The 18,626-nt window shown below is 39.9% G+C and overlaps 1 protein-coding gene across 1 annotated transcript in view; it reads left to right on the top strand.

Moving 5' to 3' along the window:
• The window catches only part of Fcho2 (FCH and mu domain containing endocytic adaptor 2), a 99,711-nt gene extending 85,599 nt beyond the window's left edge, over nucleotides 1-14,112 (top strand). Inside the window, 7 exon segments of the mRNA XM_048368534.1 lie at nucleotides 4,248-4,359; nucleotides 5,510-5,665; nucleotides 6,327-6,459; nucleotides 8,000-8,199; nucleotides 8,950-9,014; nucleotides 13,031-13,195; nucleotides 13,507-14,112. Of these exon segments, the coding sequence (XP_048224491.1) occupies nucleotides 4,248-4,359; nucleotides 5,510-5,665; nucleotides 6,327-6,459; nucleotides 8,000-8,199; nucleotides 8,950-9,014; nucleotides 13,031-13,195; nucleotides 13,507-13,529 (854 nt within the window). The 3' untranslated portion in view covers nucleotides 13,530-14,112.
• Nucleotides 14,113-18,626: the final 4,514 nt, after the last annotated feature.

Here is an 18,626-nt window from a genome sequence, read left to right as displayed (position 1 = left end):
TCAGTTTCGTGCTAATTGTGTCCAGTTGCTGTACAACAATCATTGACATCAGATCCTTAGTTAATATAATATTTTTGTATTTTCTTCTATCTCCCTGCTGTCTTCTTTTCTCAATATTAAAATATGTCAACAAATCTGAACTCCAGAGCTATCTGAATAAGAAAAAAAGAGTGATTGCAAAAGAAGCGGGGGCCTCGCACCAGTGAGATGAGATCTGAGGGTCAAGATTTAAGTCAGCCAGGGCTGGCTATGAGACTTTTATCTCTAACTAACTAACAAAAAGCTCGAAGTGGTAGAGCACCAACTTGAGTGAAATAGCAGAAAGACAGCATCCAGGCCCTGACTTGAAGCCTCAGTATCATCCCCTGTTCCCCAACAAGTTATAGTTCATAAACTATCAGAGCAAAGGCTGTCATATGAAAACCACAAGAAGATAAAAGCACAGGGGTAGAGGCAGTTCAGAGGGAGTAGAATGAGGTTCAGGTTTCATGGCTTAAATAATGCCCACTCTTACAGAAAGGTAGCCTATTTCCTTATCTCAAAATTACAGAACATACAGAACATATTAAATAAGCAACAGTTAAACTGGAATTGGAAACAAAAATGTTCAAATTAAAATATTCTAATTAAAATACAGATTTCAAAAAAAGTTATTTGAATGAATATTATTAAGTTGCTTAGAGACTTAAGTAAATACTTCTTCTATGAACTTATTTTCTTATCTGTGCAATATGATCTTGAAAGGAAAATAAAATTATAAGTACCAAAACTGATACTGCCAAATGCTAATCGATTATGAGTTGTCTCCAAGTCTTCCAAACACTGGTTGTGTATTTGCAAATATTTCAAAATAGTCATGAAAATTGATAGGGGAAATTCCCAAGTTATATGATCAGAATGGCAGATTGAAAACAGTAAGTTACTATATCGTTTGTTTTGTACTGGGTTTTAACCTGGTCCTTGTGCTTGCTAGTGAATCAGCTCTACTGCTGAGTTACATCCATAGTCCTATAGATTTCTTTTGCTATTTGTAGTTAAAGCAGTAGCAGGCAGTAATCTTATACTTGACTGTGTCTACATATCCATAGGTTGCTCAAGAAAAAAATTCATATTTAATAAAATGCAGGAAGCACTTGATACAATCTACATAAATGTGGTATTTGCATATAACCTCTATATAATTTTCCTGTGTGCTTTATCATCTTTTGATTATATTGCATAATATAGTTTTATATTTAATTGTATTTATAATCCATCACATAAATAGGTGTATTACCTTGTGTAGAAAAAAGTCTGTAGATGTTCATGAGGCACAATTTTTTTCTAAATATTTTCAGTCCATGGTTGGATTTGCAGATGTAGAATCTTTAGACACAAAGGGCCAGCTGTACGATTTTCCTCAAGGCACAGCATAGATCAAGTGGTAGAGTGCTTACCTAACAAGCAAGAGCCCCAAGTGTAAGTACCACAAAAATAAATAAATTAAAAATAAATGAGTGGGCCAGGCAATGATGGTTCATGCCTATAATCCTAGCTACTTAGGAAGCTAAGGTCTAGAGGATCATATTCAGAGCTAACCCAAGCAGAAATGTCTTAGCTTAATGTCTCTAATAAATGACTTTATCTCCAAAATCATTTAAAAAGAGAAAACCAAAAAACTGGGCTGAAGGGACAGCTAACGTGCTCGAATGGCAGCCTCAAGCAAGCATATGGAACAAGTGGGTGGGGAAGGCCCTGAATTGAAATTCTGGTACTGGCAAAAAAACCCAAAACTAAACCCCACAATTATTGGACTCAGAAGATAGCTCCGTAGTTAAGCATTTGCGTAACATGCACAAGGGCCTGGGTGTGATCCTCAGTATAGACCAAAAAATATTATGACAGAGAATTTTGGTGATGTGAGAAAATTGGCAACCCTAGTGCATTGTTCGTGGGAATGTAAAATGGTACCGGTATAATGGGAAACAGTGTTTGTTACTAAAAAAATTATAAGTAGATTTACCATAAGATCCAGCAGTTCCAAGTTTGCATATATACCCAAAAGAATTGAAAGCCAAATCTTTTTTTTTTTTCTTTCTTGGTAGTGGGGTTTGAATTTAGGGCCTGGGCAATGTCCCTGAGCTTTTTTGCTTAAGCTAGCACTGTATCACTTTGAGCCACAGCACCACTTCTGGGTGGTTTATTGGAGAGAAGACTCTCACAGACTTTCCTGCCCGGGCTGGCTTCAAACCGCATTGCTCAGATCTCAGCCATCTGAGTAGCTAGGATCCAAAATATAAGCCACCAACACTTGGCTTCTCTTTTTTCTTTTCTTTTTCATTTTCTTTTGGTTGTGGGGATTGAATTTTAGGTCCTAGGCACTGTCCCTAAGCTCTTGCTAAAGGCCAGTGCTCTCCCACTTTTTTTTTTTTCCCAGTCCTGGAGCTTAGACTCAGGGCCTGAGCACTGTCCCTGGCTTCTTTTTGCTCAAGGCTAGCACTCTACCACTTGAGCCACAGCGCCACTGCTAGCCTATTCTGTATATGTGGTACTGACTAATCGAACCCAGGACTTTATGCATGCAAGGCAAGCACTCTACCACTAGGACATATTCCCAGCCCCTAGTGCTCTCCCACTTTGAGCCCCAGTTCCACTTGAAGTTTTTCAGTGGTTAATTGGAGATAAGAGTCTCATGGGGACTTTCCTGCCCAGGCTGGCTTCGAACCGCCATCCTCATATCTCAGCCTTTTAAGTAGCTAGGATTATAGCTGGCACCCAGCTCTTTCCTTTTTTGTCATTATTTTTTTATTTCATTTTTTAAATCACCTTAAATATACACTTTTTTGGTCTGTTATGAGTCCTGCATAAAGACACTGTGTTCTTATCAGTATTGTCATATGTCAGAACATTTCTCAGTGGAAAGAATTAAAGAATGTGTCCTGTTGTTACAATGTGAGCTTCTGTCTTTGCTGCAAGATTGACTCAAGTTAGAAAATTTCTAAGAAATCAGTACAGAAGATATGTTAAGTGCTGGTGCCTTACTACATGATTCACGGTTCTGGCTTTTTGGTGGTTAATTGGAGATGAGTTTCATGGACTTTGCTGTCCAGGCGGTTTTGAACCATGATTATCAGATCTCAGTCTCCTGAGCAGTTAAGATTATAGATATGAGCCAACAGAACAACGACAGTGCACTATATCTGAGGGCTGTTTTAGGTTAAAAAAACCCCAAACCTAGGGCTGGGAAGGTGGCCTAGTGGCAGGAGTGCTTGTCTCATATACATGAAGCCCTGGGTTCAATTCTCCAGCACCACATATACAGAAAATGGCCAGAAGTGGCGCTGTGGCTCAAGTGGCAGAGAGCTAGCCAGGGTCAGTGCTCAGACCCTGAGTCCAAGCCCAGGATTGGCAAAAAAAAAAAAAAAAACCCAAACCTGAACACATGCATAGATGTTATGATTCGAATATAAAAATGTCCCCCACAGGCTTATAGAAGCTAATAGTGTTATTTTGAGAAGTTGTGGAAACTCCTTCAGTCCCAGAGGACATAGTCCTTCATCCCTTCCTCTCTCTGCTTCACGTCAGTCATTAGGTAGGAATATGAGATGACATCCTCTCATGCTACACACTCCTGCCACTATTATTTTGTCCAAGCAACCATGAACCCAATATGATCCTTGTAGTTCTTCAAGATTGAAAGGTTCTGAATCCTCACATTGCTTAAAAAGTTACAGATTTTGGAGCATTTCAGATTTTAAATTTTTGTGTTATGGCCATTCAGCCAGTAAGATTTCAATTCAGTATTTCAAAAATAAGAAATACATCTCATCTCAGCCATTTCAAATAAGAAATACTTAAGCTGTACAAGCATCCAGGAGGTTTAAGATAATTACAGCAATAAGGAGTCATGTGTGGAGCATTATGTTTTAGAGATATAAGTTACATTGAGAATTTCAATTTAATACTGTGAAGTATTGAATTGAAAGAATTTGGTATTTGCAAGTTTGGGGAGACATACTAGCAATTTTAGCTTTTCAAGTCAGGGATCTTTCCGTTCAATGCTCCTTAAATATCCCATGCCTTTCCATTTAAAAGGAAACTCAGTATGATGTGTCTCCTAAATCTTTGTCCTTGGCATTAGTTCCAGTTTGTTTATAGACTCTAGGTTTACACGTGGGCATCATTGAGACCAGCAGTTGAGTCAGTTGTGACAACCTAACATTGTGAACCTGACTGCAGGATTTAACAATGGGTTGTGTGTATTCTAGGTGTGTCACGGGGTCCCAGTCCTGTCAGCCTTGGAAATCAGGATGCCTTGCCTGTAGCAATCGCCCTTACAGAATCTGTTAATGCCTACTTTAAAGGAGCAGATCCCAACAAGTGAGTTTTTAAGTCTTATGTGTGTGCCTTTTGGGTGTGTGTACATGTGAGTGTGTGTGCACGTATGCATGTGCTGGTCAGGAGGGACTTGGTGGTAAGTTTAGGATTTACACTTTGATTTTTTTTTTATATAAGAGGTTTTTGTTCATCTGCTTTTTGCTATGTAAAGATTGTCTTTCAAATTAAAAAATGCTCTGAATAGCAGTAAGTGATGACTTCCCCCAGTTCATTGCATTCTTGCCTACGTTGTTTGATCACGACCCATCTGATGGAATATCTGGTGAAATAGAGACCTATAATGTGTGGCTAATATAAGGCTCGTGCAGAATTTATTCAGCATCTGGCCTTATAGAAATTATGATTGGGTGAATAACCAGTCTTGCATAATGAATCCATTCATCCATGAAATGTTTGAGCACTTACTATCTCTAAGACTGTGATAGGTGCTAAGGATACTTAAGTAAACAAAGCAGAGTTCTCTCCTGGGCTGAACTTGCTTTATAGTAAGGAAAAAAAAGTCAAACAGATATTGAGGGGCTGGGGATATGGCCTAGTGGTAGAGTGCTTGCCTCATATACATGAAGCCCTGGGTTCGATTCCTCAGCACCACATATATAGAAAAAGCTGGAAGTGGCACTGTGGCTCAAGTGGCAGAGTGCTGGCCTTGCTTGAGCAAAAAGAAGCCAGGGACAGTGCTCAGGCCCTGAGTCCAAGCCCCAGGACTGGCCAAAACAAAACAAAACAAAAAAAAGACAGATATTGATATTTGTAATAAATCAGGGTAAGAGGTAATTTTAGATGGTGTAACCAAGGGGAACTTTTTGAAATTACATTTAATCGGGTATTTGAGAGATGTAGAGGAGCAAGCCATAACGGAATCTAAGAAAAGACCATTCTAGTTAGAGGGAACCAGTGAGTGGAAGGATCTGCAGTAGAAGCATGCTTGACGTAGTCTAGACATTGAGGGGAACTATGTCTATGTCACCGAGTAGAAGGAGGAAAGTGGTCAAAGATGCATCCAGAGGTACCAGATCACATCGGGCATAGGTCCTGATAAAGAATCTACGTTTATTTTGAGGAAGTAATTTATCCCTAATTATGATAACATAAGTCAGATGCCTTTAAGCACTTGTCAACATCCCAATTTCAGGTGTATTGTGAAGATAACTGGTGATGTGACAATATCATTTCCAAGTGGAATTATTAAAGTATTCACTAGCAATCCCTCTCCAGCTGTGCTATGCTTCAGGGTAAAAAACATCAGCAGACTTGAGCAAATTCTTCCAAATGCACAACTTGTGTTCAGGTTTGTATACTTTTGTCTTCGATGGTGAAGTTTCTTTTTAAGAAATGTTTTCCATTCATTGTTTTGGGATTGGGGAAGACGGGGGGGCGGTTAGAATGGAATATATTGTAAACATGTGGAAATGAACAACTAATGTAAACTAATAAAAAATACATAGGGCTGGGATTATGGCTTAGTGGTAGAGTGCTTGCCTTGCATGCATGAAGCCCTACGTTTGATTCCTCAGCACCACATAAACAGAAAAAGTCAGAAGTGGCGCTGTGGCTCAAGTGGCAGAGTGCTAGCCTTGAGCAAAAAGAAGCCAGGCACAGTGCTCAGGCCCTGAGTCTAAGCCCCAGGACGAGCCCCCCCCAAAAATAAAAACATTCCGGAAAAGGAAACTTTTTCTTTCTCTGAAATAATGCTCAATTTGAAGGCAATACAAGTTATTTATTAATAGTAAACAAGCTTCTGTTGTGTTGTTGATTCATTTTTTATGTTAGTGATAGCTTTTTTTTTTTTTTCCAGCTGTGTTTCATTCTTTATCCTCTTTCCTTAGTTTTCCCTCATCCCACCTTTTGGTTCAGTTCCTCCTGATCTTTTCCAAGCCACCACATTACTGTTAGAGGTAAAGGAAAGAGATAAGTGAGCTGAAATAATGAAAATATTTATGTTCATACAGTGATCCGTCACAGTGTGACTCCAACACAAAGGATTTTTGGATGAACATGCAGGCTGTTACTCTCTACCTCAAGAAACTTTCAGAGCAGAATCCTGCTGCCTCTTATTATAATGTAGATGTATTAAAATATCAGGTGAGTATGGTGTCATTGTCAAAATCCTGAATTTAAACATTCCCTACTGAAATAGAATGTAACACTAAAAGAATAAATAGGTCACAGCCAAATGAAGTTTGTTCTAGAAGTGCACAGCTGTTTTAGAATTGGAAAATCTGTGAATAAATGAGTGGATTACTTCACTCAATTTGATAAAATGTTTACCATCTACTTGTGATTACAGTACTAAATAAGCATAGACATGAATTTGTATTTAACTGGTAATAGTGGAGAGCAATGGACTTTGGCTGTAGCTTAATGGTGGAGCACTTGTCCACCATACACAATGCCCTGGGTATGATCCCTACCACCTCCACCACCACCAAGAGAAAAATGAGGGGAGGAGAGGGGAGGGCAAGGAAGGAGAAAGAAAAGGACGGAAGTTAGGGGAATGGAGAAAAGAAGATGGAGGAAGGGTAGAGAAGAAGAGAAAAGTTAATGCCAGAGATAAATTTCCTGTTTATTATACTTATATGTTGTTGGACTTTTTTTTTATTATCTTACATTAGAGAATCTGGCATTATATTGCATGTTTACTGTTTTTCAATCAATTTCATTCCCTTATCACTGTTTGACATTTAATTAATTTATTTAATTATTTTGCCAGTCCTGGGCCTTGGACTCAGGGCCTGAGCACTGTCCCTGGCTTCTTTTTGCTCAAGGCTAGCACTCTGCCACTTGAGCCACAGCACCACTTCTGGCAGTTTTCTATATATGTGGTGCTGAGGAATCGAACCCAGGGCTTCATGTATACGTGGCAAGCACTCTGCCACTAGGCCATATTCCCAGCCCCTGTTTGACTTTTTAATAGGGTAGTTATATACAAAAGGACCATAGGTCAGATGATCAAACACTTAAAGTAGAAAGTATCCAAATTTCCTGCTTGTGGAATTGCATTGTGAACTTACTCTTCCCCCCCCCCTCTCTTTCTCTCTCTCTCTCTATATATATTCTTTTTTTTTTTTTTGGCCTGGGGCTTGGACTTCTTTTTGCTCAAGGCTAGCACTCTACCTCTTGAGCCACAGCGCCACTTCTAGTTTTTCTGTTTATGTGGTGCTGAGGAATCGAATCCAGGGCTTCATGCATGCCAGGCAAGCACTCTACCACTAAGCCACATTCCCAGCCCCTATTATAAATAAATTCTTATAACTCATAATCATAGAATTCTATATTGAATTTTGAGAGGTTCTCAGACACAGATCACCAGGTAACATGCTGACTCCCTGAGCACTGTCCCTAAGCCATGGAGTCAGATGTTTTTTTCAGTTGGGTCCAGGGACGTACACTATAAATGTGCTCCCTATCTTGTTTCTGTGTAGGTAATCCCAGGTCAACATGCTGAGAATGAACTGTATTCCTGTGAGCGGAGTCTGCTTTACTCTGCCTAGCAGCAGATAGCCCTAGCCCCTTTGCTACTTGGTTTTGATTCTCTAATGTCTTATTTTCAGGACCTATGTCACCAACATGATTTGTTTATTCTTCAGGCTAAAGACAGTATTTATTCATTTCTTCTTTAAAGGTAACATCAAATGGCATCCAGTCCACCCCTCTGAATCTTGCAACATACTGGAAATGTAATACCAGCACCACAGATGTAAGGGTGGATTATAAGTATAATCCAGAGGCTATGGTGGCGCCCAGTGTGCTTTCCAACATACAGGTGGTAGTACCAGTGGATGGCGGAGTCACAAACATGCAGTCCCTTCCCCCTGCAATATGGTATGTTAAATACATTTATTTCTAAACTCATGCTGTATTTTTGCAGTCCCCAACTTTTAGAACCCGTGTTCTGAAAGTTGTAAGGTTCAAAAGGTTTTTGTGCATTTTCCCATAAAACCACACCATTAAAGATACTGCTCATTTTACTAATCAAACCACAATAATAAGTAAAAATCCAAAGTAAATAAAACTAGTTTCGATGTGGTTACCACCAAATGTGAATGATGCAGTACTCCTTCCCCTTAAACAAATTGCTTATCCTCTTCAGAATAGCAACATTTTTTAGAGGATTAAACACATCTTTAACTACATTTTCTGTCCTCTCTACTAGCGCTAGGATAGTCCTTATTTTTGCCTCTTTATAAGAGCAGTGTTGGTGAAGGTGTGGCTCAAGTGGTAGAGCACCTGCCGACCACGTGGGAGGCACCTGAGTTCAAACTCCAGTACTGCAAAAAAAAAAAAAAAAAAAGAAAGTTTCCTTAACTAATCAAAGTACTAAGACACATACATTCAGTGGTCCTTTCTCTGACCACAGAAAAGAGAAGAATCTTATAGTTTAGTAAAACTTCCATTATTTGAAAAAGATACAGCATTGTATTTATTTATACTATTTCATAAACAAATTTGCACCGGTATTTAACTTAGCACTGTAGTTGTGACATAAATATTAAAAACTTAATTATTTTTGAATAGCCATCCATGAATACGATACTATATTAGACAATCTGAAGATACTTATTCTTACCACAGGAATTCAGAACAAATGAAAGCCTTTTGGAAATTATCTGGTATTTCTGAAAAATCAGAAAATGGAGGTAAGAATGTGCTTACTTTTTATTTTTATTTTCACCAAAAGTGGATTTTCTCTCTTTTGCTCAGTAATTACTCTTATGTGCCCCACCCTTTCTTCTTTTTTCTCAAACTCAGGACCTGGTACTGCTTAGCAAGTATTGTACCACTAACTACCCTCCCCATCTCCCTCAGCCTCCATTGAGGTTTTTTTTAGGCATGTTGTAGGTTTCCCTCTCAAATATCATGCCTTCAATTCTAGAACTGACCACTAGGTGGAAGTTAATGCCTTAAATAACAGTGGACCAGCTGAGACTAGGAACACTCAAGATTTCTTTCTTAGGAAAAGAATTTGTTTTGTTATAACTTGTATAAGTGTTACTTGAGTGCTTCTTATACTCACAGGTTAACATTAAGAAAAAACAATTTTTAAGCAGGAATATCTAGTCCTGGTCAATAGCGTCATATTACTGATTTAACATGCTATTTAGTTAATCCTATGAATGGCCCAAATCATGTACAAGCTTGCACATTTTAATAAGTCTTCTGGCCTGCTTTGTCTTGCTAAGAGAAACTTTGTTTTTCCGTATTAGTACTAATCATAACAGCTTTCAATTCTGTGATGTAATTATTTTAAGGAGGAGCAAGTTAACTTCCTCGTCTCATAAATCTGCATCTAATTTATGTTCACAATGCAAAGGAAAGATTTCTGTTGGTTGATGACTCCAGTATCCCCCCTGCCCAATTCAACTTAAAAATTGGGATTCAGTCTAGTAACACGAAATATTTTTATTCTCTTCATTAAAGAGAAATTTAGCAGGGGCTGGTAGCTCACACCTGTGTTTGCAAGTTGCATGACCTTGAAGAAATCAGTTAACTCTTCTGAGCCATGTTTGTCTGTTTTTAATAAACCAATTTAATAAAAATTCTACCTACCACTGGTGGCACACCCTTTGGATCCTAGCTACGCAGGAGGCTAAGATCTGAGGATCACAGTTGGAGGCCAGCCTGGGCAGGAAAGGCCTCAAGACTCATCTCCAGTTAACCACCAGAAAACTAGAAGTGGAGTTGTGCTACAGAGTAGTAGAGCACTGGCTTAGGGACAGCATCCAGGCCCTGAGTTCAAGCCCTGCAGCCGACACACGAGGAGGAGAGAGGGCCTCCTTGGATGGCTAATTAGCCTTTAGTAACTTTTTCTATTGAGAAGGTATTTGGGCATTTTCAATTTTTCTTAGCTCTGAGCATTTTGAGCATATCAGTAGTTTTTGTTGTAATCTTTCTGTGTAAGAGAATATAAGCATATTTGTATTGTTTGTTCACTTGCACCTTTTATGCAGAATCAGACTTGTACTAGAAAATCAAGCTTTGAGTGCAATAACCAAGCTAGCCTTTTTACTGTTTGATACGTAAAGGTTGCTACTTGTAACTGTGTCCGTGTGCTGACTTTTACTCTAGGCATGTGGCTTTTTGGAAACTACACTGAAGTAAGTCAGGAATCCTACTGGCATTTTGAATTTACAATCCGCAAGCAAATTAGGATGTCTTCCACCTATTTAATGAAACCATGCTACAGTTTCAAATTCTTATCAAGAAAGGAATTTGTTCTCTAAAAACAATACCTAAATGTTCTGATCAGATGCTTTAATAGTTTTCCTGTATTTTTCAAGTGTGAAAATGTCTATGTGAGGAAATGGAAATTTTTCCTAAATGTGGTTTTGACATAGTCAAGCCTTTAAAAAGAAATATAAATTAAAATGTTGTCAAATAGAAATCTCTTTCTTTTCTGGCTCTGTATGCAGAAAAGGAACAGGAAACAATTCTAAAGCCTAAAGATTGCCCAAGTGGGTGTTCTTCATTCATGGTAGAACTTTCACAGAACTAAACTGCTTATCAAGAGGTGGAAGAGTTATTAGCCAGATGTAGTGGTAAACATCTATCTGTAATCCCCGCTACTTAGGAGGAGGGAGGATCAAGTTCTAAAGACTCTAACTCAAATACAAACCAAAGGACTGGGGCATGGCTCATATGGTAGAACCCTTACCTGGTGCACCCAAAGCTCTGGGTTCCGTCCCCAGTATCAACACGAAAAAAAGTTGTTAAAAGTTTAAGGATTTGGGGCTGGGGATATAGCCTAGTGGCAAGAGCACTTGCCTTGTATACATGAAGCCCTGGGTTCGATTCCCCAGCACCACATATACAGAAAATGGCCAGAAGTGGTGCTGTGACTCAAGTGGTAGAGTGCTTGCCTTGAGCAAAAAGAAACCAGGGACAGTGCTCTGGCCCTGAGTCCAAGGCCCAGGACTGGCAAAAAAAAAAAAAAAAAAGTTTTAAGGATTTGCCTGGGCACCAGTGGCTCACGCCTATAATCCTAGCTACTCTGGAGGCTGAGGACTGAGAATCTCAGTTCAAAGGCAGCCCAAGAAGGAAAGTCTGTGCGATTCTTAGCTCTGATTAACTGCCAAAAAGCTGGAAGAGGAGCCGTGGTTCAAGTGGTAAAGAGCCTTGAGCAAAACAAAACCTAAGGGATAGTACCCAGCCCCAGGACTGGCACCAAAAAATTTAGAAACAACAACAAAAACTATTTGTGCCATAGTGAAGAATTAGGAATTAGGTATCAGTTCATCTTCCACTGGGATCTTTACCCCCAGCCACAATAAGATGGGATGGCCCACTTGTAACATCTTGTTCTGTTAAACTTGGGTACAGGGGGATCATGGGATCTTACCAAGCAATCCTATCTAGTTGCCTTGACCCAGGAACTTTCTAAACTCCTGCTCCTTTCTCCCTTCTTGTTTCTAGCTCCTAAATAGCTTTGAAATGCATTCTATTCTTTCCTTTGGCTCCATTTCAAATCCCCTCTTCCTGTCACTGTGGAGTCCTTAAATTGTTTATTGTTTCAGTGTTAGTTTCTTTCCATCTTGCTCCTCTCTGCCCTTCTAGAGTATTCCTTTAGAAGGGAAGATATCCTTGCCAGCTTTATTTGGGGGTTTTCCCCAAAGTCGTGTCATAAGCTTACCATGGCCAGGTCCTTCCTATTTCTCTCTCAACTTGTATCCTGTTCTGTAGCTTTCTCTGAGGTATCCTGTCATGTACCTATAGTTACTTTTTAAAGTACACACTGTTGGCCAGGCACACTCACAGGGATGGATAATCTGGGCCAAAAAAAACACAAAAGTTCTTGAGACTCCATCTCAACCAGTGACTGGGCATGGTGGCATGGAGCTGTCATCTCAACTACAGGGAAGAAAGCACAGTGGTCTCACACTGTAGTGTGTGGTTGTCGTCCTCAAAACAGGCATACACAGAAGATAGAATCAACACGTCCCAGGTTGGCATGGGCAAAGCAAGACACTGTCTTGAAAATAATTAGCACAACAAAAGGCCAGCATAGTGTGACTAACGTAATAGAGTGCCTGCCAAGCAAGTAGAAAACTCTTGAGTTCAACCCACAGTACCACATAAATAAACACACTTCCCACAGCGTAACTTCCAGAAGAGCGGTACACTTGTGAGCCTAATGACTTCGCCTTGCCAGTGTTTACCATACCCTAATTATAATTACCGTTCCGTTGTTTCTGCCATGCTGTTAGATTGAGTTGTGTTGAATGGAATGATTATATAAATAAGCAAGGACTTTTGAAATAGCTAGAGCGGTAAAAGTAAAAAATAAAAGTGAGTATAAATGGTCACATTGAATCAACTCTTCCCAATAGTAGCTACTTTTCCTCCCTTTCCTATTCTTGTGATCTGGTACTCAGTCAATTTTTACTTCATACTGCCCTGTATAGGGTTTCCCTCCGTGCTGTCCTCTTTTATATCTTACTCCTTTTCTCAAGAGAAAGGATGTGTGAAGACAAGGGAAAACATGAATTACAATTCAGACTTAATAAATAAAATCTGGTTTAGAAATAGGACAGTATTTTTTTTACTTGTCTCATGAATTTAGTATGGAGTGAATAGAATTTAGCTTCTGTGTTTATTTGATTTAATTTGGTAACAATGTATTTTACTCCATGTAAGTCCTTTGTTCTTTTCTTTGTAGGTTCTGGGTCCCTGAGAGCAAAATTTGAGCTTTCAGAAGGACCCAGTAAACCCACAACCCTTGCGGTGCAATTCCTCAGTGAGGGAAGTACCCTGTCAGGAGCAGACATTGAACTTGTTGGCACTGGCTACAGGCTTTCCTTAGTAAAGAAGCGATTTGCCACTGGTAAGTTGGGGAGATTCGAATTGCTTAATGCACATGGGAAACACATTTATTCTAGCAACTACTCAATAATGGTCAAGTTTATAAACTAAAGACATGGACATTTTTTTGTTTCATTCTTGCTCCAAGGTAGAGGCACACCTACCTGGTGAGAGCGTTCCTGTGGTCAGTACAGGTAAACACCTGTGATAGGATTCTTCTGTATTATAAACAGCAGATGGGAACTAGGTGCTGTATCTGTAACCACAGTGAGAAATGTCCTCCTTGGGTGTGTTTGAAAGTATAATTGCAAAGCTGTGCTTATTGTTTTTCAGGACGATACCTAGCGGATTGTTGATGGACCTATGAAAGTGGTTCGCTCCAGGAAATAGTTCAGACCTGCCATTCTGCGTTACCTGTTCTTTCCAAACACTATTCTAAGTTGTATAATGCCTTTTAAACTTCATATTTGAGAGCTGACTACAACATTAAATCGCACTTTCAAAGTGACTCAATGAAAGAAATAGCACTGAAATGGTTTTCTACACAGTAATGATCAAATGCAATATTCAAGAAGCACACTCAGATTCTTAAGTAAAAATGAAGTTTTTGTAGGCTGAAATTTTAAGTTGTCTTCAATGTCTGCTTTAAAGGGGTTATGGTGTTAAAAAAATAGGCCTATAATTTCAAGAGAGCAAACACAAAATACGTTAGCTTTCTGTAAATTTGTAGAGTCAGATAGCTCTGAAATTTCTTGAGTTTGCTATGGGTGGATATGAGCTGCAGATTGTTAAATTCTGAATGACGGTCACTCAGAACACTCAATCAAATTGAGTTATGTGCCATAGGTAATAAGACCAGAGTCCACGTTGTATGCAAAAAATATATATATATATAATTTGATTCTCATCACATATTAATAAAGTGTAAGTGGTATTTTATATGATTTTGTTAAAATTCTCAAGTGCAATGTGTTTTAAAATAAGCTTGCAAAAGACAGCAGAAAACTTTTCTTCTGCAGTTAATTAACTTTATAAAAGTTATGGTTGTTTTGATGAATTAATGCTGTAGATTTAATTTATTTTTGTATGTTTTACATAATGTGTGCCTTTTAAAACAATAACAAAACCCAGAAATGTGCCTATCTACCTATGTCCATCAGTGTGCCTCACGTCCTCACACCCGGGCTTCCTGTTCCGAAGCTTCCAGTGGCCACGCAGTTTCCCAGGGTAGTTACAAGTTCCGGAAACACCTCTGTCCTGCAATTGGGAATAACGACAGGATAATTTATATTTCACCCTGGTTCACTTCCTCAGTGATAACACTGTAGCCACTAGAAAGAGAAATACACCTAAGTGATAACCTCACACATTTGACATGAATCTCATGGAAAATATGGGAAACACATTCTGAGAAAGTCTGTGCTAAGTTGGCAGCTGTGGTATTTTAGCTCTCAAGTTAGCATTTCTTTTGGCCCTCTTTACCAGTGAAATTTCACACAGTTATTTACTGATTGGTTTATGGACTTGAATTTTGTAGTATTTTGTGAGTATTGCAAAGAAAGAGTAATTTTGGAAACAGGAAGAGTACTTTCACTTGTTTTCACTTAAACAATTGGAAAAATTGTCCATTTTTATGTTTTTATTCCTAATTCCCACAAGATAAAAATAGGTAAATTATTTGAAGTGATGGGGTGGCTTACGCATTTCTTAAAATGGACAATTTATAGTAAAGAAACCCTTATTTTAACAAGTCCTGATTCATTGGAAAAAATATTTTTACACAAAATTGCATAATTTACACATGGGAATTGTTATTTTTAATGCTAAAGACCAGTGTCCTTCATTTTCCGTACTAGAAGTAATACTTTGTTCTGTGATAACTTATATAAAACCACTAATTATTCTGTTACACATTACAGAAAACAAAAGCCTTTTTACTAGCTATTTATGTAACACATTGTTATACTAAATACAGAGGAAATCCACACCTTAGAAATGTATAACACAGTATGTGCATTTTCATATATTCAGAATTAGTCCCATTCTAAATTTAGATTTGACTAAAGTAACAAACAAAACACTTGGCTAAAATGTTAGTCTTTACTAACTAGCAAAATTAGAATTTCTAACTCTTACATTGTGCTCTTTAAAATGCCAATTACAGCCCCCTTCTGGAATTTTAACTGTAAATCTGCTTTGCAATCATACTGCTTTTTTTGGGGCAGTTAATGTTTTATTATTGGAATTCTGACACTATTATACTCACCTTGTTTGTTTTTAATCAAGTATTAAAATGTGCAAATTAGTGAAATGGTTAAACTTCTGCACTTTCTTAATTATCACAGTCTTCATATTAAGTATTGATATATAAATTTGTATTGGGTACAGGTTATAAGTTTGAAGCCATATGAGTTTATATTGATTTTTTTTTCATTTAAAAATCTAATGGAGTAAAAAAGAAAGTAGGTTTTCAATGGGAAATGTATGAGCAAGCTGGTTCTTGCTTATGTATAGTAATAAACATAGTAGCTGCCTCTTTAACCAAGAACTTGTAAACACAGAACTCTTAACAAATGTGAGTTTTTAAGGATTGTTATTTACTACTTTGGGTTGTAATTAGAACAATGCACATCTATCTTCCAAAATTTTGTAAATATTTTTGATTTTTTTCATAAAATGTAAATTTTACATGAAAGTTGTACCCTTAATAAACATGTAATATATAATTCCTTGGTTGGTGGATTGCATCTTTGTGCCCTCACTGACGGCAGTAGCTCTGTGTTCGCTGTCAGGACAGTTCACATAGGCAAGGAAGAAACTTCATCTCGCCCATGTGCCGGCATAGAGATTGAACCATTGCTTAGTTTTCATGGGTGATATAGAACACTTTGTTTGGAGCGTATCTCCAAATGAGGACTATTTTAATATCTTTAAATTAATATTAAATTTGAGCACAATTTTAAAATATACTTGTCCAGAGAGGTAGGATGATCAATCAAGCGTGCTGCACGGTGGCAGATGAAGAAAGGAGCAGGGGAAGGAAATGAGGAAAGAGAGAATTCATGGTAAATGTTAAAGGATTTGTTATGTCAGAAAACCCACTTGGTCCAAGTTGGGAAACACGTTCTGTTCCACGCTGCGCGGTGTCTCGAGCCTCTTTCGCGGCTGTCCCGGCCGCCTCTGCTCGACGGGAGGATGGCACCGTGGCTGAGCACACGCGCGTGTTGCTCACGTCACGGCTGGAAGGAGGCTTGAGGGGTTCGCTGTGCTCCGCACGGCCACGTGGGGAGCCAGGCCCCTCCCCTGTGTGATTCTGCTGAACACCTGTCCGTTGGGCCAGGAGATGTGCTAGCAAAGACTCGGAGTTTTCATCGTCTCCACCCACACGTGTTGAGCCGTGGCACGAGCATGGTTGCAGCCAGCTCCAAAGAAGGGGGACACGCAGGGGGACTTACGTGCCAAGAGGAAAAGAAAGCAGGATGTGGGCCAACAGTGGTCTTCTGTCACCTACCCTGTCCTGTCTCTAATATTCTTACTGTTCTTTCCTCGAAGGTGTATTTAATAACGTCTGTGGTGTTCTGTACTAAATCCATGATTTTGCTATTTATTAGTATTTTATTCCTATTTTAAGTGTAATCTGGCTTTTCTCCATACTTCCTCTAATGATTATTTCTGAATGATCATTTGTGATACCTAAGAATTCTTGGTTTATCTTTAGTATTGTCTGTGAAAACTTCAAGTAAGAGAGGATAATTAGGAAATGGTTTAAACAGAGACCTATTTTTTCTCATCTTTTAAAAAAATGACTTTATTGTGATTCTAGAGGTGACATACAGAGGGTTAACAGGTGCGTGAGTCAGGGAATGAACGCACTGCCTTTGGCCCAGTGTCCTCGGGCCCTCCCTCGCTCCCCGCCCCTCCCTCCCGGCTCCACCCGGGAGTGGCTAAGTTCACTTCCCTCAGTGTCCAGTGAGCTCCACGGCTGCACTTTCTCACCCTTTCCCCTCAAGTTCTGTGCCCTGCCCCCACCCTCCCCCTGATAAACACACGGATATACTATACATAAGGTAAAGAAGACAGAAGCGTCAAAAACCCAGTGTTGTTTTTTTTAAGTCTTTTGCTTCCCTATCTTGGAGTGTGTCTCAATATGAACCATGGCTATGAAGAGGCGCTGGGCATTGTGCCTTTGTGAGTCTCTCCTAAGGGTGTCTTCTTTTGATCTCACTGGGTGTGAGTGTCTAGAATCCTGCATAATCTGTCAGTGCTAGAGAGAAAACGTGCCTTTTCTTACCTCACTTGACATGATTTGTTCATATCCTCAAGTTTGACTGGCTCCTGGCATTACAAGGGCACACGTAGACTTGGCCTTTTCCTTGTTTGTAGCGTGAGGGACTATAGCTCCGACTGTATGTGTACATTTGTAGCTGGGAGATCAGGATTCTACATTTTATTTTTTGGAACAGTAAATTAGCATAACTTTCCTAGAGAGCAACTTGAGTCCTTTTCCAAACAAAGTCTTGTTTACAAAGCATGCAGAGGGAAGTCCTGGGGACAGACGACGAGGTGGCCTTCCACACACCAGGAGCAGCGCGGTGTGGGGAGGAACGGCCCTGTGGGTGCCTTCCTGGGACCTCAGCCTCCGGGAGTGAGCAAAGCACCTTCCATTCCTCGAGCCCCAGGAAGCTTGGCCATGCTGACTGCCGCACAGCCCCGCGTGGGCACCCGGAGCTCCCCAGGGCGGAGAACTGGCGTCCCTGGGCAGCGCGTGGGCTGCTTCCGCCCCTGCCACTGAGGAGGTGGTGTTGACACCCATTTTCTCATTGGTCAGGTTTTCAAATGCTGGGAGACAAAAGACGTTCACAGAGAGGTAGTGGAACCGGTGCCCTCCGTAGGTCCGTCAGAGTATCCCGGACGTGGGGTCTGTACACTGAAGTCTGGGCTGCACAGCCCAGTGTGGCCGCCTTTGTCAGGAAGCCCCTAGGGGAATGTTGCCCCTCACACCAACTTCCCAGTGGCGGTGGCCCTGTGACGGGGTGTTGAACTTGCAGTCTCTGATGGGCTTCTCAGCCCCGGTGCACTGGGCCCAATCCCTGGAGAGGGAAACACAAAAACACACTGTAAAAGCTTTTGAGGAAAAAAATGACTCGAAATTAACAAGAAATTCCTGGACAATAAAAATCTGCCCCTTGGGCTGGGAATGTGGCCTAGTGGTAGAGTGCTCGCCTAGCATGCATGAGGCCCTGGGTTCGATTCCTCAGCACCACGTAAACAAAGGGCCCCCATGCAGCCCTTTCTCAATCCGTTTGCTTGCTTCCTTATGAGCTCAAGTTAATGGCACCCACAAAATCCAGTCCAAGATCCACGGTCCCAGCCAGTCCTTAGACCAGGCAGCAAGGATGAGCAATTCACTTACACATGCCGCGGATGGGAAAAGTAGCTGTGATCAGAAATGA

Source organism: Perognathus longimembris, chromosome 19 (genome assembly GCF_023159225.1).
Source record: "Perognathus longimembris pacificus isolate PPM17 chromosome 19, ASM2315922v1, whole genome shotgun sequence".
Taxonomy (NCBI): Eukaryota; Metazoa; Chordata; class Mammalia; order Rodentia; family Heteromyidae; genus Perognathus; species Perognathus longimembris.
Note: the sequence above shows the minus strand (reverse complement) of the source record. Positions and strands in the feature narration are given on the sequence as shown.